General features: G+C 48.1%; 1 protein-coding gene across 16 annotated transcripts in view; it reads left to right on the forward strand.

Moving 5' to 3' along the window:
* The window catches only part of ubr4 (ubiquitin protein ligase E3 component n-recognin 4), a 57,217-nt gene extending 40,449 nt beyond the window's left edge, over window positions 1–16,768 (forward strand). For all 16 annotated transcript variants that reach the window (XM_056597888.1, XM_056597898.1, XM_056597925.1 and 13 more), the window contains 29 exons: window positions 250–602; window positions 1,014–1,104; window positions 1,363–1,447; window positions 1,724–1,851; window positions 2,042–2,171; window positions 2,475–2,632; window positions 2,755–2,864; window positions 3,081–3,222; window positions 3,576–3,657; window positions 3,823–3,996; window positions 4,472–4,593; window positions 5,053–5,250; window positions 5,680–5,760; window positions 5,955–6,042; window positions 6,495–6,622; window positions 6,896–7,003; window positions 7,223–7,339; window positions 7,778–7,968; window positions 8,430–8,603; window positions 9,068–9,167; window positions 9,649–9,867; window positions 10,069–10,182; window positions 10,545–10,687; window positions 11,058–11,183; window positions 11,606–11,800; window positions 12,643–12,867; window positions 13,019–13,109; window positions 13,583–13,745; window positions 13,906–16,768. In XM_056597888.1, coding sequence (XP_056453863.1) covers window positions 250–602; window positions 1,014–1,104; window positions 1,363–1,447; window positions 1,724–1,851; window positions 2,042–2,171; window positions 2,475–2,632; window positions 2,755–2,864; window positions 3,081–3,222; window positions 3,576–3,657; window positions 3,823–3,996; window positions 4,472–4,593; window positions 5,053–5,250; window positions 5,680–5,760; window positions 5,955–6,042; window positions 6,495–6,622; window positions 6,896–7,003; window positions 7,223–7,339; window positions 7,778–7,968; window positions 8,430–8,603; window positions 9,068–9,167; window positions 9,649–9,867; window positions 10,069–10,182; window positions 10,545–10,687; window positions 11,058–11,183; window positions 11,606–11,800; window positions 12,643–12,867; window positions 13,019–13,109; window positions 13,583–13,745; window positions 13,906–13,970 — 4,101 coding nt within the window. In that variant the 3' untranslated portion in view covers window positions 13,971–16,768. The remainder of the gene's footprint in view (window positions 1–249; window positions 603–1,013; window positions 1,105–1,362; window positions 1,448–1,723; window positions 1,852–2,041; window positions 2,172–2,474; window positions 2,633–2,754; window positions 2,865–3,080; window positions 3,223–3,575; window positions 3,658–3,822; window positions 3,997–4,471; window positions 4,594–5,052; window positions 5,251–5,679; window positions 5,761–5,954; window positions 6,043–6,494; window positions 6,623–6,895; window positions 7,004–7,222; window positions 7,340–7,777; window positions 7,969–8,429; window positions 8,604–9,067; window positions 9,168–9,648; window positions 9,868–10,068; window positions 10,183–10,544; window positions 10,688–11,057; window positions 11,184–11,605; window positions 11,801–12,642; window positions 12,868–13,018; window positions 13,110–13,582; window positions 13,746–13,905) is intronic.
* The last annotated feature ends 409 nt before the right edge of the window (window positions 16,769–17,177 follow it).

Here is a 17,177-nt window from a genome sequence, read left to right on the forward strand (position 1 = left end):
TCATTTTGTCATTTCCAGTGTAGTCTGCTGCATAGACAAGGACCAAATCAAAACCCTTCTTGGATGATTACCATCCAATTTACACTGCTGCATTTTGACCCAACCTGTACTTCGAAGGTTGAAGAGAATGTCACTCATCTGCAGACGGTCCATGAAAACCCCCTGAACCCGGTTCTTCTCCTCCCCCCTGTGTGTGTGTGTGTGTGTGTGTGTGTGTGTCTGTGTCTGTGTCTGTGTCTGTGTGAGCAGAAGGTCCTGGCGTCCCGTAAGGAGCTCCTGGAGTACGACCTCCAGCAGCGCGAGGCGGCCACCAAGTCGTCCCGCAGCAGCAGCGGCGGCAGCCAGCCCACCTTCACCGCCAGCCAGTACCGCGCCCTCTCCGTGCTGGGCTGCGGCCACACCTCCTCCAACAAGTGCTACGGCTGCGCCTCGGCCGTCACGGGCCACTGCATCACGCTGCTGCGCGCCCTGGCCACCAACCCCGCCCTGCGGCAGATCCTGGTCCTCCAGGGGCTGATCCGGGAGCTGTTTGAGTACAACCTGCGGCGGGGCACGGCCTCCATGCGGGAGGAGGTGCGGCAGCTGGTCTGCCTCCTCACCAGGTGAGTCCTCGCCCTTGTGGGTCTGCTCGGGAGGACAGCCGCTTGGGGGGGGGGGGGGTTGTTAACGGAGTATCAACGTAGTGCAGTTGGTTTGTAAACGGCTGTGGAGGGAAGGAGTGACTTCAGCAATCCACAGACGTACAAAGACACAGGAAGTCAGTCACTAGGTGTAGTGGTTTGGTGTGTATGACTCCTAGCCGGAAAGGTTCTGGTTTTGATCCACCACGGATCTACATGGAGGCATCCTTGAGCAAGAGGCCCCTACCTTGAGCACCATGTATCTGAATTAATTCTCACTTTGGATAAACACTTAATACTGTGTGATAGTCACTGTTTCCAACGCCTCGCTCCATTCATGTGCTGGTTTCCTCAGGCATAACGTTAAGACTTTGTTTGCTCCTCTTCTTCCAGGGATCACCCAGAAGCCACTCAGCAGATGAATGACCTCATCATCGCCAAAGTGTCTTCTGCCCTGAAAGGACACTGGGCAAATCCAGATCTGGTACGATGTTAACCATCCCTACTCAACTGAACCCCTGAAGTCTCATACACACTGTCTCTTTCTAGTATCCTACATGATAAGAATTCATATCCATATCGGAAACGCAGTCGTCACTTGAGAATACCTTTAAGCAAATTGAATGGCTGCAGTGAAAACGCTGCACATTACAGAGTTAAGGTGGTCTTTAAAGCAAATGAAGTTAGGTAGCCAGTGTCTTTGTGTGTGTGTCTGATGCTTCTGGTTTCCCTCACCTTGCAGGTCAGTAATCTGCAGTATGAGATGCTGCTGCTGACGGACTCCATCTCTAAAGAGGGCGGCTGCTGGGAGCTCAGGCTGCGTTGTGGTACGTTGTTCATATGGATTTACCTTTTCATTTCACCAGGTATTTACTTTTCCTTTAGTTTAACTGCTTTTGGACTTTAGTAGGCATGATTGTTTCTTCAGAAGCAATGTTTTGCATCTGGAAGGCAAATTTTGGCTCAAACGTCCAACAAAAGGCATATGTTAATGATTTGAATGCTGTGCCTAATGGATGTAAAGCCAGTCTTCCCTCCTCTGGCATGACTAAGTGACACCAGACACATCCTACTAACTGATGTTCCCATCTCTCCCCATCCAGCCCTCAGTCTGTTCCTCATGTCTGTGAACATCAAGACGCCCGTGGTGGTGGAGAACATCACCCTGATGTGTCTCAGGATCCTGCAGAAGCTCATCAAGCCCCCTGCTCCCACCAGCAAGAAGAACAAGGTAAACGCCTCACAGCCATTGGTCCTGGAGCGTCACATGATCTGCTTGAATAGAACTAGAAGGGATGTTTTTTTTTTTCTCGAATCTTCGAAAGGCTCCAATTTTTAAATGCCCCTTTAGGTTTGTTCTAAAATATATAATGAACTATTTTCCAATCGATATATTTCATTTTGTGTGTGTGCGTGAGTAGGATGCTGCAGTGGAGTCTCTGACCACAGTGAAGCCCTACAGCAATGAGATCCACGCCCAGGCCCAGCTCTGGCTCAAGAAGGACCCCAAAGCGTCCTACGAAGCCTGGAAGAAGTGCCTCCCAGCTCGTTGTAAGTGGGGCGCTCTGAAAAACTGACCCAAAAGGACCACTGGAATGCAATGGATTTAACCACTAGTATTTCAGACGATTTGATCCATTTGGGCGTATTTCTCAGAGATGCCAGTAGACAGTACCGCTAGGCATCCCTGAGCAACAACAATCAGCTTTAAGCCCACAACCTTTTGGCTTGGACTTTCCTGGCCCCTTTTAAAGAATCGTATTCAACGGCCTTTCCAACCAATACCTGTCAGCACTTCTAATAAAATGTCTCGTCGATATTTATTATTTACAAGTGGTTGTGCTCCATCTGCAGGCCAGGAGGCGGTGTCCAAACCCCAGAGCAAGGTGGAGCTGCGGAGGCAGTACCTCCTGGAGAAGTACGTGTGGAAGTGGAAGCAGTTCATGAGGGCCCGGACCGAGGGCCTGTTCCCCCGCCTGCTCAAACTCAGCCACAACAACTGGCTGCGGCAGGTAACAGCCGCTCACTACGCTCCCCCCAACGCCTTCTCCCTGAGTCACATATACAAAGAGGACGCGGTGTATTGTTTGTTTTCCGGCGTCCCGTGATATAGTTGCTGGTTCTTTTGTGGTAGGTGCTCTTCACGCCTGCCACCCAAGCAGCGAGACAGGCCGCATGTACCATCGTGGAGGCCCTCACTACCATACCCAGCCGCAAGCAGCAAGTCCTGGACCTGCTCACCAGGTAGGAGCCCGCGAACCAGGGTTCATCATACAGTCTGGCTTCATGGTGCTGGGTGGAGGACACTGAACGGATGAATAAGGATGTGGAAACCTTTAATTTCTTGGTTCAATCTTTATGCTCTAATGACTCTTGTTGTGCTGAGGTTATTCCGCGAGCGATGCTTGTCCGCCGTGTGCACTCTGCTGTACTGACTGTTTGTGTGTGTGTTTGTGTCAGCTACCTGGATGAGCTGAGTGTGGCAGGGGAGTGTGCGGTGGAGTACCTGGGTCTGTACCAGAAGCTCATCAAGCCAGCCCACTGGAAGGTGTACCTTGCTGCCCGTGGGGTCCTGCCCTACATCGGGAACCTCATCACCAAGGTGACTGGATGACCAAATGCTCCATGAATTAATATACATATACACTGTAAATGCCTATTGGTAGATGTTTTTAATCCTAGTATTTTGCCATGGTCCCGACCTTCGAAAATGTGCTTATAGGAATACCCTTGTACCATTGCGATTCAATGATGACGATATAATTCATGAATACACTATTGAGAAATCCACAAGGCATTGCTTCGTCTTCAATATACATTCTCTTTAAACGCCAGCAAACAGCTCATTTAAATGCCTCTATGTGCTCCAAAGTGGCGGAGTACAGACTGCTTCTGAAACAAGTGTTTCAGAAGCAGTTATTCATGAGCAGTATCTCTGTATGTATCTCTGTGTAGGAGATCGCCAACCTGCTGTCTCTTGAAGAAGCTACGCTGAGCACTGACCTCCAGCAAGGCTACGCCCTCAAGAGCTTGACAGGTAGTTTTTTCATCTGATCTCATTTGCTTCCACTAAGACAACGTTGACGCTTTGGGCATTTGCATCCGAAGCACAGAATCCTGATACCGGCACTTGAGATTAAAGAGGCTTGTAATACCCTATCGAATTCACACCTTTTGACACCATGTGAATGGCTTCCCCCAGGTCTGCTGTCGTCGTTTGTGGAGGTGGATTCCATCAAGCGGCACTTCAAGAGCCGTCTGGTGGGCACGGTGCTCAACGGCTACCTGTGCCTGAGGAAGCTGGTCGTCCAGCGCACCAAGCTCATCGACGAGACCCAGGACATGCTGCTGGAGATGCTGGAGGACATGACCACAGGTGGGTGGCTGCGTGGTTGGGACGGTGGTTCGTGGAAGTGTTGATTTCCAACCCTCCCTGGTAGGAGGGATTCCTTTCCCCAGTTCCTTGTCAGGGTTTTTTTCCCTGGGATTTGGGGAGTTTTTCCCTCTCCTTTAGAGAGCTTGGAGTTAGGGGGGTGCTCCGATGTGGGCCTGTGCAGCCCTTAAAGGATGTTAGGCTGTAGTTGAGCCGATGTTTCTGTCCACTTCTTAATGCACAAATTCAATTTTAAGACTAGGAAAATGAATGTAATATTAACTCCCAAACAATTACCATTCTACTTTAAATTAATTGCAATATAGTTTCAGTCCTAGTTATTCTGACCTTGACCTCTGAACCCTAAACGGTTCTAAGGGTTAAATATAAATTCCCTGCCGACGGCATTCATCAGAGAACACTCGTGAAGGCCCCTGGTTTGGGACCAAATGACTTATTTACACGCGTGTGTCTACAGGAACGGAGTCTGAGACCAAGGCCTTCATGGCGGTGTGCATCGAGACCGCCAAGCGCTACGACCTGGACGACTACCGGACACCCGTGTTCATCTTTGAGCGGCTGTGCAGCATCATCTACCCTGTGAGTTTCCCCCCCCCGTTGAGGCTCCACTCATCGCCTCACAGAGCCGTTCATCTGACCTAATGATCGAGGCCAAACACGGCTCACTGCAGCGCGGGCGTTAATTAATGTAACCTACTTTTGCATTGCGTGATGCAGATTGCATTGAAATACAAATTAACAGTATTTGCTAAGCAGGACACATTGAAAAAGGCGTCCTTAAGCGAGATGGATAACCCCAACCAGCTTCTTATTGATATTTGACTATCGCAGGTCATTTGGATAAAGGGTCTCTAAAATATCACTAGTACAGTAGCATTCCTAGCAGATATATTGAAAGTATAATGCAATCATCTAATGCTATAATATAAAATGATTAAAGACGTGGTCTCAGCGACCTCTATACTAGCTGTCACCTGCTATATGAAATACATCACAGGTCACCCCCTCACCCTTGTCTCCCCCCTCCACCTCCTCCAGGAGGAGAACGAGGTGACGGAGTTCTTCGTGACCCTGGAGAAGGACCCCCAGCAGGAGGACTTCTTGCAGGGCCGCATGCCAGGGAACCCGTACAGCAGCAACGAGCCGGGCATCAGGCCCCTGATGAGGGACATCAAGAACAAGATCTGCCAGGACTGTGACCTGGTGGCCCTGCTGGAGGACGACAGTGGCATGGAGGTGAGCACTCCACCACACCCCTAGCCTGCAGTCGCATGACCAGGGCCTAGCCAGCAGTCGCATGACCAGGGCCTAGCCAGCAGACACATGACCAGGCCCTAGCCGGCAGTCACATGACCAGGCCATAACCAGCAGTCACGTGACCGGACCATTACCCTGCAGTCACATGACTGGACCATTACCCTGCAGTCACATGACTGGACCATTACCCTGCAGTCACATGACTGGACCATTACCCTGCAGTCACGTGACCGGACCATTGTATACATACATAGACTAGTATACACTGGTATACAATGTTTAAAGAACGTGGGAGCTGTCAGACCTCTTCCATAGTTTCAATCCCAAAGCACTATAGCAGCATTTAAGAATATTAAAGATATACATTCATAGACTTATAAGAACTTAAAATGTGACTTTCCCCCATAGCTTTTGGTGAACAACAAAATCATCAGCTTGGACCTGTCTGTCGCTGAGGTCTACAAGAAGGTGTGGTGCCCCACCAATGAGGTGAGTCCCATTATGACCATACGGGTCTGGGTTAATTAACCATCTACCAACAGTATTCATAACCTCTGTTTCAGTGAAGCCAGGAGAGTCGGTTACGATGGTTTGACTGTTTGGTTCTGCCGTACCTTCAGATTAAAGCAGTGTAATTATTAATGTCTGGGTTAACAGGCTTGTTTTTTGTTTTTTGTTGCCAGGGTGAACCAATGAGAATCATCTACCGCATGAGAGGCCTTCTGGGTGACGCTACCGAGGAGTTCATTGAGTCGCTGGACTCGACCACAGGTAACCTATAGATCATTTACATTAATGGACTCGACCACAGGTAACCTATAGATCATTTACATTAATGGACTCGACCACAGGTAACCCCATACATCATTTACATTAATGGACTTGACCACAGGTAACCTATAGATCATTTACATTAATGGACTCGACCACAGGTAACCCTATACATAATTTACATTAATGGACTCGACCACAGGTAACCCTATACATCATTTACATTAATGGACTTGACCACAGGTAACCCTATACATCATTTACATTAATGGACTTGACCACAGGTAACCCTATACATCATTTACATTAATGGACTTGACCACAGGTAACCCTATGCATCATGACTACTTCATACATTTTCATGACTACTCTATGTTGTGAAAGAGGTTCAACATGATGGTAATGCAGGAAAAAAAACAGAATTAAATGCTGAATTTGTTTGCGTATCGTAGACGAAGAGGAGGATGACGAGGAGGTGTACAAGATGGCGGGTGTGATGGCCCAGTGTCGGGGGCTGGAGTGTATGCTGAACCGCCTGTCGGGAATCAAAGACTTCAAACAAGGGAGGCACCTTCTCACCGTAAGTCAGGACGCACACATGTAAAACTCTACAAACCCTAAATGGATCAGTAACTGAATTATTATGAATGACTGTGGATCTTTATTGCACATCAATAAACCTAATATTCAGGACGAAATCCAGTAACATCACCTGCTTAAGGAATAATATTTCCATTAGTAGCTACTAGCTCTGCAGTAGTACAAACCTGCCACGTTCATTTGACTACTAGTCATATTCCCTGACCCAGAATGTAAATAAATCCGTAATGTGTTTGTGTATGTGTTAACCCAGGTGCTGCTGAAGCTGTTCAGCTACTGTGTGAAGGTAAAGGTGAACCGACAGCAGCTGGTCAGACCAGAGATGAACACACTCAACGTCATGCTGGGAACGCTCAACCTGGTGAGAACAGAGACGTCTTAATCACAAACTATCTAGTGATGTTGTTCTATATCATTCAATACAAGTCTGATAATCCATGCAGACATTAGTTATAATAATGACAGTGAAGCTTTCTAATAAAGCCCTATCTTATAATTGATGGCCGTGAATCCTAAAACGGCAGTGGCGGTACTGCTCTCAGGCCCCTGATCCCCAGACTGCTTGTGTCCCCTCCTCCAGGCCCTGGTAGCGGAGCAGGAGAGCAAGGACAGCGGCGGGGCGTCCATAGCGGAGCAGGTCCTGAGCATCATGGAGATCATCCTGGATGAAGCCAACGCTGAGATCTCAGAGGACAAGGTGAGACCTCTCGAGACTAGGGTTGAGGGCCAGGCAATACACACACACACCCTGGTTGAGATTGCTGGCTTTCACGAAATTAGGTTGGGGTCAACTGTCCTAAAATGGCAGTTGGGGAATCTCATCTGCACTTTGTTTTCGCTTGAATGGGATGGATCTTCTTCATAATCCTCTTCCATTAGAAACATTAATTTTTTTCTGGTATCTAGTAGTAATCTTCGGTCATTAAGGATTCTTATAATTATTTTACTATATATCCCCAGTGAGCCATCAACAGTCTTGCTAATTCATCCGACAGGGCTCATCCACCAGGATTGCTCAAATAACACAATTTACTAATCCATGAGATGAAAGCGCTACGTGGTTCTAATGGTGATGAATAAACGAACAAAGCTAGTGCCGCTGAGTCCCAATCGTCTTCCCCCCCCCCCCTCCCAGAGTAACCTGCTGCTGACGGGCGATAAGGACCAGCTGGTGATGCTGCTGGACCAGATCAACACCCCCTTTGTGCGCTCCAATCCCAGCGTCCTGCAGGGCCTGCTGCGCATCATCCCCTACCTGTCCTTCGGCGAGCTGGAGAAGATGAGAATCCTGGTGGAGCGATTCAAGCCCTGCTGCAGCTTCGACAAGTAATAACACTGATAATAATACATTTTATTTAGTGCTTTTAGTTCATTCACAACTCGCACGGTCGCCTTACAGTTTAGCCAAGCAAATATAATTTAGAAACAGGCAAATAGTTAAAACAAACGCATTTATAAAATAAAATAAAATATATATCTAAACAATGCAACTTATTCATTAAATTGGCTGGTGGGTGGAGTTAAGTGTGTTAAGCCAGAGTTTTAAAGGAGGTTTTAAATGTTTCAAGAGACTCTATAGTACGAATGGCGAGTAAAGCCCATTGAGCCACCTTGGAGTCACACAGCGTTTGACATGAACTCCTTTATTTATCTCGTCGTCGCTTCCTCCCAATCCATGTATTTGAAGTCCCTCTGGTAGGTGGTGTTGCGTGATTGCCTCTAATGCGTCGTGGTTTACACTGAGTTGGGTGGAAGCAGCACTCACGCGCGTGTCTCGCTCCCTCCAGGTACGATGAGGAGCACAGTGCGGACGACAAGGTCTTCCTCGACTGCTTCTGCAAGATCGCCGCGGGAATCAAGAACAACAGCAACGGCCATCAGCTGAAGGACCTAATTCTCCAGAAGGGGATCAGCCAAAGTGCCCTGGACTACATGAAGAAACACATCCCTAATGCCAAAAAGTACGTCCAGCTCTGTGGCAGCCTTCTGGTTCTTGGTTTGAACGCAAACGGATTGTTGCCTAATGTTTCCTCACTGCCTCGCTCTGCATTCAATATTTTTGTGGCGCGTATTTGGGGGATACGTCTACAGTTGCTTGTTCTTGATTGGTCCAATAGGGTCGATGCACGGCCTGCACCAATCACCACTTTTCCATTCTATTTGTATGTCCTAATGATTTATCCATAACTTAATACTGCGTCAACTTAATTTACTCCATTGACGGATTATGATCTATTCAATTTTTCAACACAATGCCATATTTTTACCTTTTTTTTGGTAGAGATAATATTATTTCATGAATAAATCTTATTCAGAATATTTGTGATCCTGTTACTGGACTGTGTGGCCAATATAGGTCATAATTTCTGTACGTTCACCTATTTTCTGGTTCCCTCACCGCTGTGTCTGTGTCTTTATCATCCAGTCTGGACGCTGACGTGTGGAAGAAGTTCCTCTCCAGACCAGCACTGCCTTTCATCTTGAGACTCCTCCGAGGGCTCGCTACCCAGCACCCCCCCACCCAGGTACATAGCACCCACTAAGATAGCCCCACCCAGTTAGATAGCACCCACTAAGACAGCCCCACCCAGGTAGATGGCACCCACTAAGACAACCCCACCCAGGTACATAGCACCCACTAAGACAACCCCACCCAGGGAGATACAAACCCACCCCAAATAAAATGTTTTTGAAATGTAGAGTTTATCACAATTTTTATTTGGTAAAGGAAACAATAAATAAATGATTGATTGAAAACTTTATTGAACAAAAGTTTTCAAAAACAACACAATAAAGCCCAAAGGCTTGTTTCTATCGTGGTCCTTAAGGTGGAAGGGGAGAAACTACACATGGACATTAAGCATTGAGGACAAAGGGATGCATGAATTAAGACCATATTGAATAAAGCATTATAAATGAAGAGCTCATGTTCGTATGTTACTCTATGGCTCTATGGCGGTAAACACTCTGTAAACCCTCTCCCACGCTCTGGTCTCCCCCCTCCAGGCACTGATCGGTACGGACTCCATCACCAACCTCCACAAGCTGGAGCAGGTGTCGAGTGACGAGGGCATCGGCACGCTGGCAGAGAACCTGCTGGAGGCGCTGCGCGAGCACGCCAACGTCAACCTGAAGATCGACGCCGCCCGCCGAGAGACCCGCGCCGAGAAGAAACGCATGGCCATGGCCATGAGGCAGAAGGCCCTGGGCACGCTGGGCATGACCGTACGTAGCCCTCCCCTAGACACAGCCGGGGCTGGTTCTGGCTGGTTCTGGCTGGTTCTGGCTGGCTGGCTGCTAGCACTATCCAACTTTTGTTCAGAGAGCTGCTAATATCACGGTTATTATTGTTCCGTCTGCATTCATGGAGGATGATGTTGTTGTTGTTGTGCGCAGCCGTCTCCATAGCGATGTGTTGTGTTTCAGACCAACGAGAAGGGTCAGGTGGTGACCAAGACTCCCCTGCTGAAGCAGATGGAGGAGCTGATCGAGGAGCCAGGGCTGACCTGCTGCATCTGTAGAGAGGGCTATAAGTTCCAGGTACACACACACCTCTGAACAGGTTTATAGGTGGATGTGTTGCTTTAACATCCCTTACGTCCTTCCTTCTGCCCCGTCGTTTGTATGGTTTTAAATGTGTTAAGGTCTTCTTTGAGTATCTAGAAACCTTTATGTTGCCTGTTCTGTAATTCATATAGTGGGATCTATTGTTGGTTTATTTTTATGTTCAGTTGTAATCTTTTTAAGTTTAATTTAGTTATTCTAAAATTACATTCAGCCCAATAAAGAAATCGTTTGGACGTCCTTGGCTCTGCTGCTGTGTTGACCCCTCTCTCCCTCTCTCCCTCTCCCCCTCTCTCCCCTTCTCTCTCTCTCTCCCTCTCTCCCTCTCCCCCTCCCAGTCTACCAAGGTGCTGGGTATCTACACCCACACCAAGCGGGTCACCCTGGAGGAGTTTGAGAATAAGCCCAGGAAACAGCAGGGCTACAGCACCGTGTCGCACTTTAACATAGTCCACTACGACTGTCACCTGGCTGCGGTCAGGTAGGAGCCCACTTTAACATAGTCCACTACGACTGTCACCTGGCTGCCGTCAGGTAGGAGCCCACTACAACAATGCAAGATGCCTCATTAACCTGGGGCCAAATTCACTGCAAGTCACTTTGCCAAGAAAAGGGTTTGGCGAATCGCTAAATTAGGAATGAATCACGATACCCTGGAGTAGTTGGTTCAGCTGACACCACAGTTACCAAGAATGATTAGATACTACTTACTTTCATCTATAAAGTTATTGTTATTTTGTGATTTTAATCAGCTGCAACCAAAATGTTCTTCCTTGGTGAGCATGTGGTTTTTGCCCTCTGTTTGACGGTGGTTGTTGGCGTTGGATTAACCCTCCCCCCCGCTCTGGCAGGCTGGCCCGTGGGAGAGAGGAGTGGGAGAGCGCTGCGCTCCAGAACGCCAACACCCGGTGTAACGGGCTGCTCCCGGTGTGGGGCCCACAGGTACCAGAATCGGCCTTCGCTACCTGCTTAGCAAGGTGAGAACTCTCTCCATCACACACACGCGCAGTCGCGCACACACGCGCACACACCTACGCACACACGCACACGCACACACACACACAGGTTTTGTAATTGATCCAGCTCATTGGCATGTACTGCCTTGTGTTGTGGATGTTCAATTTCGTTAGCTTTGTGGTAATATGATTATTATCCATGGCGGATTATGCTCATGTTTCCTTCTTGATTAATGAACTTGCTCTTTTTAATAGTCAGATATACCCTATAATGTCCCCATAAACGTACGCAATAATAATAAAAAAGGTGTAAACTTCTGACGGAAAATAGTGTCCCCATAAAACAATTATTCAAATGTTGCTGGTAGGTGACGCTGTTTAGGGCTTCTCCCACCGTCCCCGTACGGCGGGCTCATGTAAACCTGTTCTCCCCCGCGGCGCAGGCACAACACGTACCTGCAGGAGTGCACGGGCCAGCGGGAGCCCACCTACCAGCTCAACATCCACGACACCAAGCTGCTGTTCCTGCGCTTCGCCACGGAGCAGTCCTTCAGCGTGGACTCGGGCGGAGGCGGGCGCGAGAGCAACATCCACCTCATCCCCTACATCCTCCACACGGTGCTCTACGTCCTCAACACGTACGTACCGAGTGGCCCCCCACCTTACCACAGGGCTGATCGGTCCATGGGATAAAAACCGACATCTTAATGTAGCGGGGGATTAGTCAATGTTACTCACTGGAGATTCGTATTTATTTATTTTCATCTATTTTTCATCACAACACATAGACCTGGCCTTAAGGAAAGAGCTGTGATCGATGTGCTTCCAATGTTGTGTAGATAGGAATGATTTATTGCTTGTTCAGTGAATAATTCAGAACATAAGGAACTTTAAAAAGAGAAATCGCATACTACATCGCAATTCGATTATTTCCTCAAATTGTTTAGCCCTACCTAACGACACGCCCAGCTAGGCAACACGACACCACGAGGCACCTTCTAAACAGTCAGCCCCCCCACCCCAACACCTCGAGACACCGTCTAAACAGTCAGCCCCCCACCCAACAACACCACGAGACCCGTCTAAACAGTCAGCCCCCCACCCAACAACACCACGAGACACGTCTAAACAGTCACCCCCCCACCCAACAACACCACGAGACCCGTCTAAACAGTCGGCCCCCCCAACAACACCACGAGACATCGTCTAAACAGTCACCCCCCCACCCAACAACACCACGAGACCCGTCTAAACAGTCAGCCCCCCCAACAACACCACGAGACCCGTCTAAACAGTCGGCCCCCCCACCCCAACAACACGAGACACCGTCTAAACAGTCATCCACCCCAACAACACCACGAGACTCGTCTAAACAGTCGGCCCCCCCACCCCAACACCACGAGACCCGTCTAAACAGTCAGCCCCCCCAACAACACCACGAGATGACGTCTAAACAGTCACCTCCCCCCCCCTCCAACAGCACGAGGGCCACGTCGCGGGAGGAGAAGAACCTGCAGAGCTTCCAGGAGCAGCCGTGTGAGAAGTGGGTGGAGAGCTCCTACGAGGTGGACGGCCCGCACTACTTCTGCATCCTGGCCATGCACGTGCTGCCCCCCGAGCGCTGGAGGTCCTGCCGCCTCCACTTCCTGCGCCGGCTCCTGATCGCCGCGCACTCCCGCAAGCTGTCCCCCGCCCCCACCACCAAGTAGGAGAACCTGAAGGACGAGGAGGCTTATCAATTATAAACGCTCCTTTGTGTTTCTAATGTTTAACACTTCGTCCTGTGACATTAATGATGAGGATGTATTCCACATGCTTTCTGCTGACCTGTGTGCTCCTGACGTCTCCCCTGTCAGACTCTCAGATAAATCACCAAAGGAGTACGCCGTGTACCGCTCTCCTGTCCTCTTCTGGGGTCTGGTGGACCTGGTCTACGACATGTTCAGGGTAGGTCCATATGGAGATTCATGTGTAGCATAGGGGTCTTAGGATGCTATCCTTCATGAACTGATCCTGGATGCATTTTGTTCAGAACGTGGTTCACGTTCAGTTCTAGTGTAGCGACATGGGTGTGGAACTCCCACCCGGAAGGGGCTGGGTTCCATACCCAGCATCCTCGAGTAGGGACGCCTCACTCTGACCGGCTGACCTGCATCTGCATTCACTGCATCTGTATTCGATTAAAGCTAACGCATGGCTGAGGTACGGATGGAGCATGACACTGACCATTGTTCTCCATGTGTTGGCTCCATTCCATTGGCTCCTGCTTTTCCTTTGGCTCCATTCCATTGGCCTCTGGTTTTCAATGGGCTCCATTCCCTCGATCCCATCTGTTGGTTCCTGGTCCTCCATTGGCTCCTGGCGCTCCCTTGGCTCCGCTCCGTTGGCTCCGTACCCTTGGTTTCCCGGCGGCCGTGCAGAAGGTACCCACCAGCAACACAGAGGGCGGCTGGTCCTTCTCCCTGGCCGAGTACGTGCGTCACAACGACATGCCCATCTACGAGGCCTCCGACCGCGTGCTCCGAACCTTCCAGGACGAACTCATGCCCGCAGAGTCCTTCTCCGAATTCCTGGACGTCGTAGGTCAGTGGTCCCACTCACACACTCCCTCGCTCACTCCCACTTGTTGGACTTACCTTGGTTAGCTGTTTAAGACGTCCATGTTAAATTGGGACTGCCCGTATATGGTCGTGATGGTGACGATACGTCCTGCGGTGTTGTGACTCCGCTTTCTCTCTTCCAGGTCTGCTCACGGACATCCCGGAACCGGATCTCTTCCTGCAGGATCTGTTGAACTCTGTGCCCTGAACAGCACCCACCCACCCACCACCCGACTAGTCTCACACCAACTTTACTAATGACACCCGAGGACAGCTCTGACACACACACACACACACACACACACACACACACACACACACACACACACACACACACACACACACACACACACACACACACACACACACACACACACACACACACACACACACACACACACACACACACACACGGACACAAATACTGTGCTTCTTTCTCACTCTGTTGACCCCTGCTGATTAATTTAAAGCAGAAACTATGTGTAGAACTATGAAATTCATCCATCTATGGCAACCTTGAAGTCTAACGCGATACTAAACCGTAACACAGATCAGGGGCCCGAGCCCCCCCCCCCCCCACATGGCCACCATGGCCAGTCAGTCTGGATGTTGTGAACATGATGCGGGCAGATTTCCTTTCTTTCTCTGTGAGATAATCCATAAAAACATTATTTAATGTAAGCGAAGAAGAGACTTGAATCGCAGGTCTCTGGCATATTCTGGCCTTATTTCTGTTTGCTTCACTACTCGCTGTTCATAAACGGTCACCATATGGTGACTATTACGGCACTTTCCGCAGTTCTGGCCCCGGATGGAAAATGTAAGCACTCATGTTCACAACATTCTCTGGGCATTGGATTACCACACGTTGTATTTCAGTGCGTTCGTCGTTGTTTTCGGGTGCAATCTTTACGGTAACTTAAAAAAGGAAAAAAAAGACCATTGCTTGGCGATTTGACCACATATTTAGAGAGTGGCATTTGTTTTAACCATTTTTTTGTTTGGTTTGTAGAAGTTTGTTTTTGGTTTTGGTTCTGTTTTGTTTTTTCTTTTTAATGGTGACGCGTCACGCGGCTGTGATCGAAGTTTTCGTTTTATTTTGTTTTGCAGTTGGTCTTTATGTAGGTTCTAACTGGAATGTGAATGATTGGCAGATGAGTAACGTTTTGCTTGAGTGCATGTGTAACGTGTCTTTTATCGATCGCAGAAGCGAATGGAGCGAAAGATGAATAAAAGAGGGGTTTAAATTTTTTTGTTTTCTCTATTCTTTTTGTTGCGAAGAAGCCATCTTTTGGTGACGGAGGAGCTTGTGAACGATTCCATCTCGTGCGATGAAACATCTGACCTGACTAAAATGAAGAATAAATGGACCTGCGTTCTTTTCCTTTCATTGTTTAGTTTGAATATTCCAACGACGGCCCACTGTCTCGATCACTCTGCTAATCGCATTTTATACTAATGGATCTACTACCATGGTGACACTCCTGTCAGCCCCCCACCACACCACCCAGAGCAGGTTCCTCATAAGCAAAGTGCCGCTGAGTTTGCACCGTCAGCGAAAAATAAACTCTTTAGACGCCGGTTACAAAGTGGCGTCCCTGTACATGTCCGAATGCATGGTGTGGAGTTCAGCCAGTTTCTTGTTCATTTGCCTATTTCCCGCTGCTATAATGTCCAACTGTCGCTGAATGTGTGCTTTTTGGATCTAGCCTATGATTAATAAAGTCGTAATAACTATCCGCTGTCCTGACGCTGTAACCTCTTCTTCCTGCCGGGCAAAGTGACCTTTTGCGTGTTTACGGTGTAATGGGTGGCGAGTGTATTAGGCTTGCGATAGTTGCATCACCGATCTGCAAGCTCATGTTTTATTTACTCTGGCCTATGCGTCAGGTCTCCTGTTCAGACAGATTTCGAGCAGACCTGGCACGGGTCCGTCTAAAATGGGACTGGTTGGCATTGTTGTGTCTCACGTTTTGTTGCCCAGATTGGTTGTATGTCTATTCATTGGGTCCAGAGGCTTTGGTCCGTTGATAATGGCCCTCGGCCATCCAAAATTAACTGAGAGGTTCTATACTAATTTGCAATGGTGAATGGGAATATATGATTTTGTTTGCACCATTTACGGTATACCCCTAGAGGGCAGTATTACTCAGACCATAGTGGCAACTCCGTTTCCGAAGGATATAAAGTTTTCAGAACATTGTTGCCGTATTAACACGAACTAAATGTACAATTTATTTTTTAAACAATTACAACACCTGAATAACTTCATGACAGCTCGCCAACCAGGCACAGAAACGTTGAACCAGCACAAAGCTGTCAAACAGTGAATGCCACATTTTTTTTAAATGGAAAGAAAATCATAATGACAAAACACAACAAATCTAGTTTTACGAATTTAACAATCAATATTTTTTTTTTTCAATTTTCCAACTCGTGTGGTAGGCCTACAACATTTTGAAAATATGAAAAACGTAAGGCCTACTCCAAAAAGGAAAAACACTTTCTTTCACGCAAACGTAAAATTACACAGGATTCCTGACATTCATACAACGATGAATGCATATACAGAAGGAAGTACACTTCCTCAATAAGGCAATATGGCTTATTTTCCACACAAACTCAGAGGAATCCATGGGGACCCTTATGCTTACTTCACACAAATATTCCCCCCAAAAACCCTAAGCAGTCTTCACCATCACTCGCACCTCTCGATCCTATTGAACAACCGGCTCGCTTTTATTTTCTGCCGTTTTGTTTCATCCTATGAGGCGTGAATATATGATAAAGTATCCTAACTTATGTGTAGCGGACTGATATTCGATTAAGGCACGATGTGCATGGTCTATTTATGGACCAAATCAGTGTTAATGGTCCATTGAATAAAAAAAAAAAAAATCTACCCATTTAACAAAGCCCTTTTTATAAACCCATCAAAAATCATTTAAAAAAAAAACATACAGATAATTCTAAACATTAGACATAAATAATAATTTGCTTAAAAAACCCATTTCTTTCAATGTGAAAGCCAATCTTTAAAAAAAATAAATAAAATGGTGCTGGGTATTCCCTGCTTCATCAGCTCGTTCCCCCTCGACCGTCTGTCCACTCCGTCACTACTGGCAGCAGAGCGGGGCCACGTCCTCCGCGGCTTTCGGGAAGAAGCGGATGGCGTCTCTGGACGATCTGCTGTAGCCGCCGGGGGAGAGCAGCAGGGCTTTCTTCACGGCGAAGAACGACACCGTCTTGTCCCACACGTCGGCGCCAGAGAGGTCGCTATGGAGGAGCTGAGTCTCCAGGGCCGCGCGGAGCTTTCCGGCGCCATCGCTGCACTTCCTCTCCAAACTCATCATCTTGCACATGCTGAAGAGACATCACAATGACCGATTAATATTCAGAATCGTCCTAGTGCAGC

This window comes from Gadus chalcogrammus, chromosome 1, assembly GCF_026213295.1.
Source record: "Gadus chalcogrammus isolate NIFS_2021 chromosome 1, NIFS_Gcha_1.0, whole genome shotgun sequence".
In the NCBI taxonomy this organism is placed as follows: domain Eukaryota; kingdom Metazoa; phylum Chordata; class Actinopteri; order Gadiformes; family Gadidae; genus Gadus; species Gadus chalcogrammus.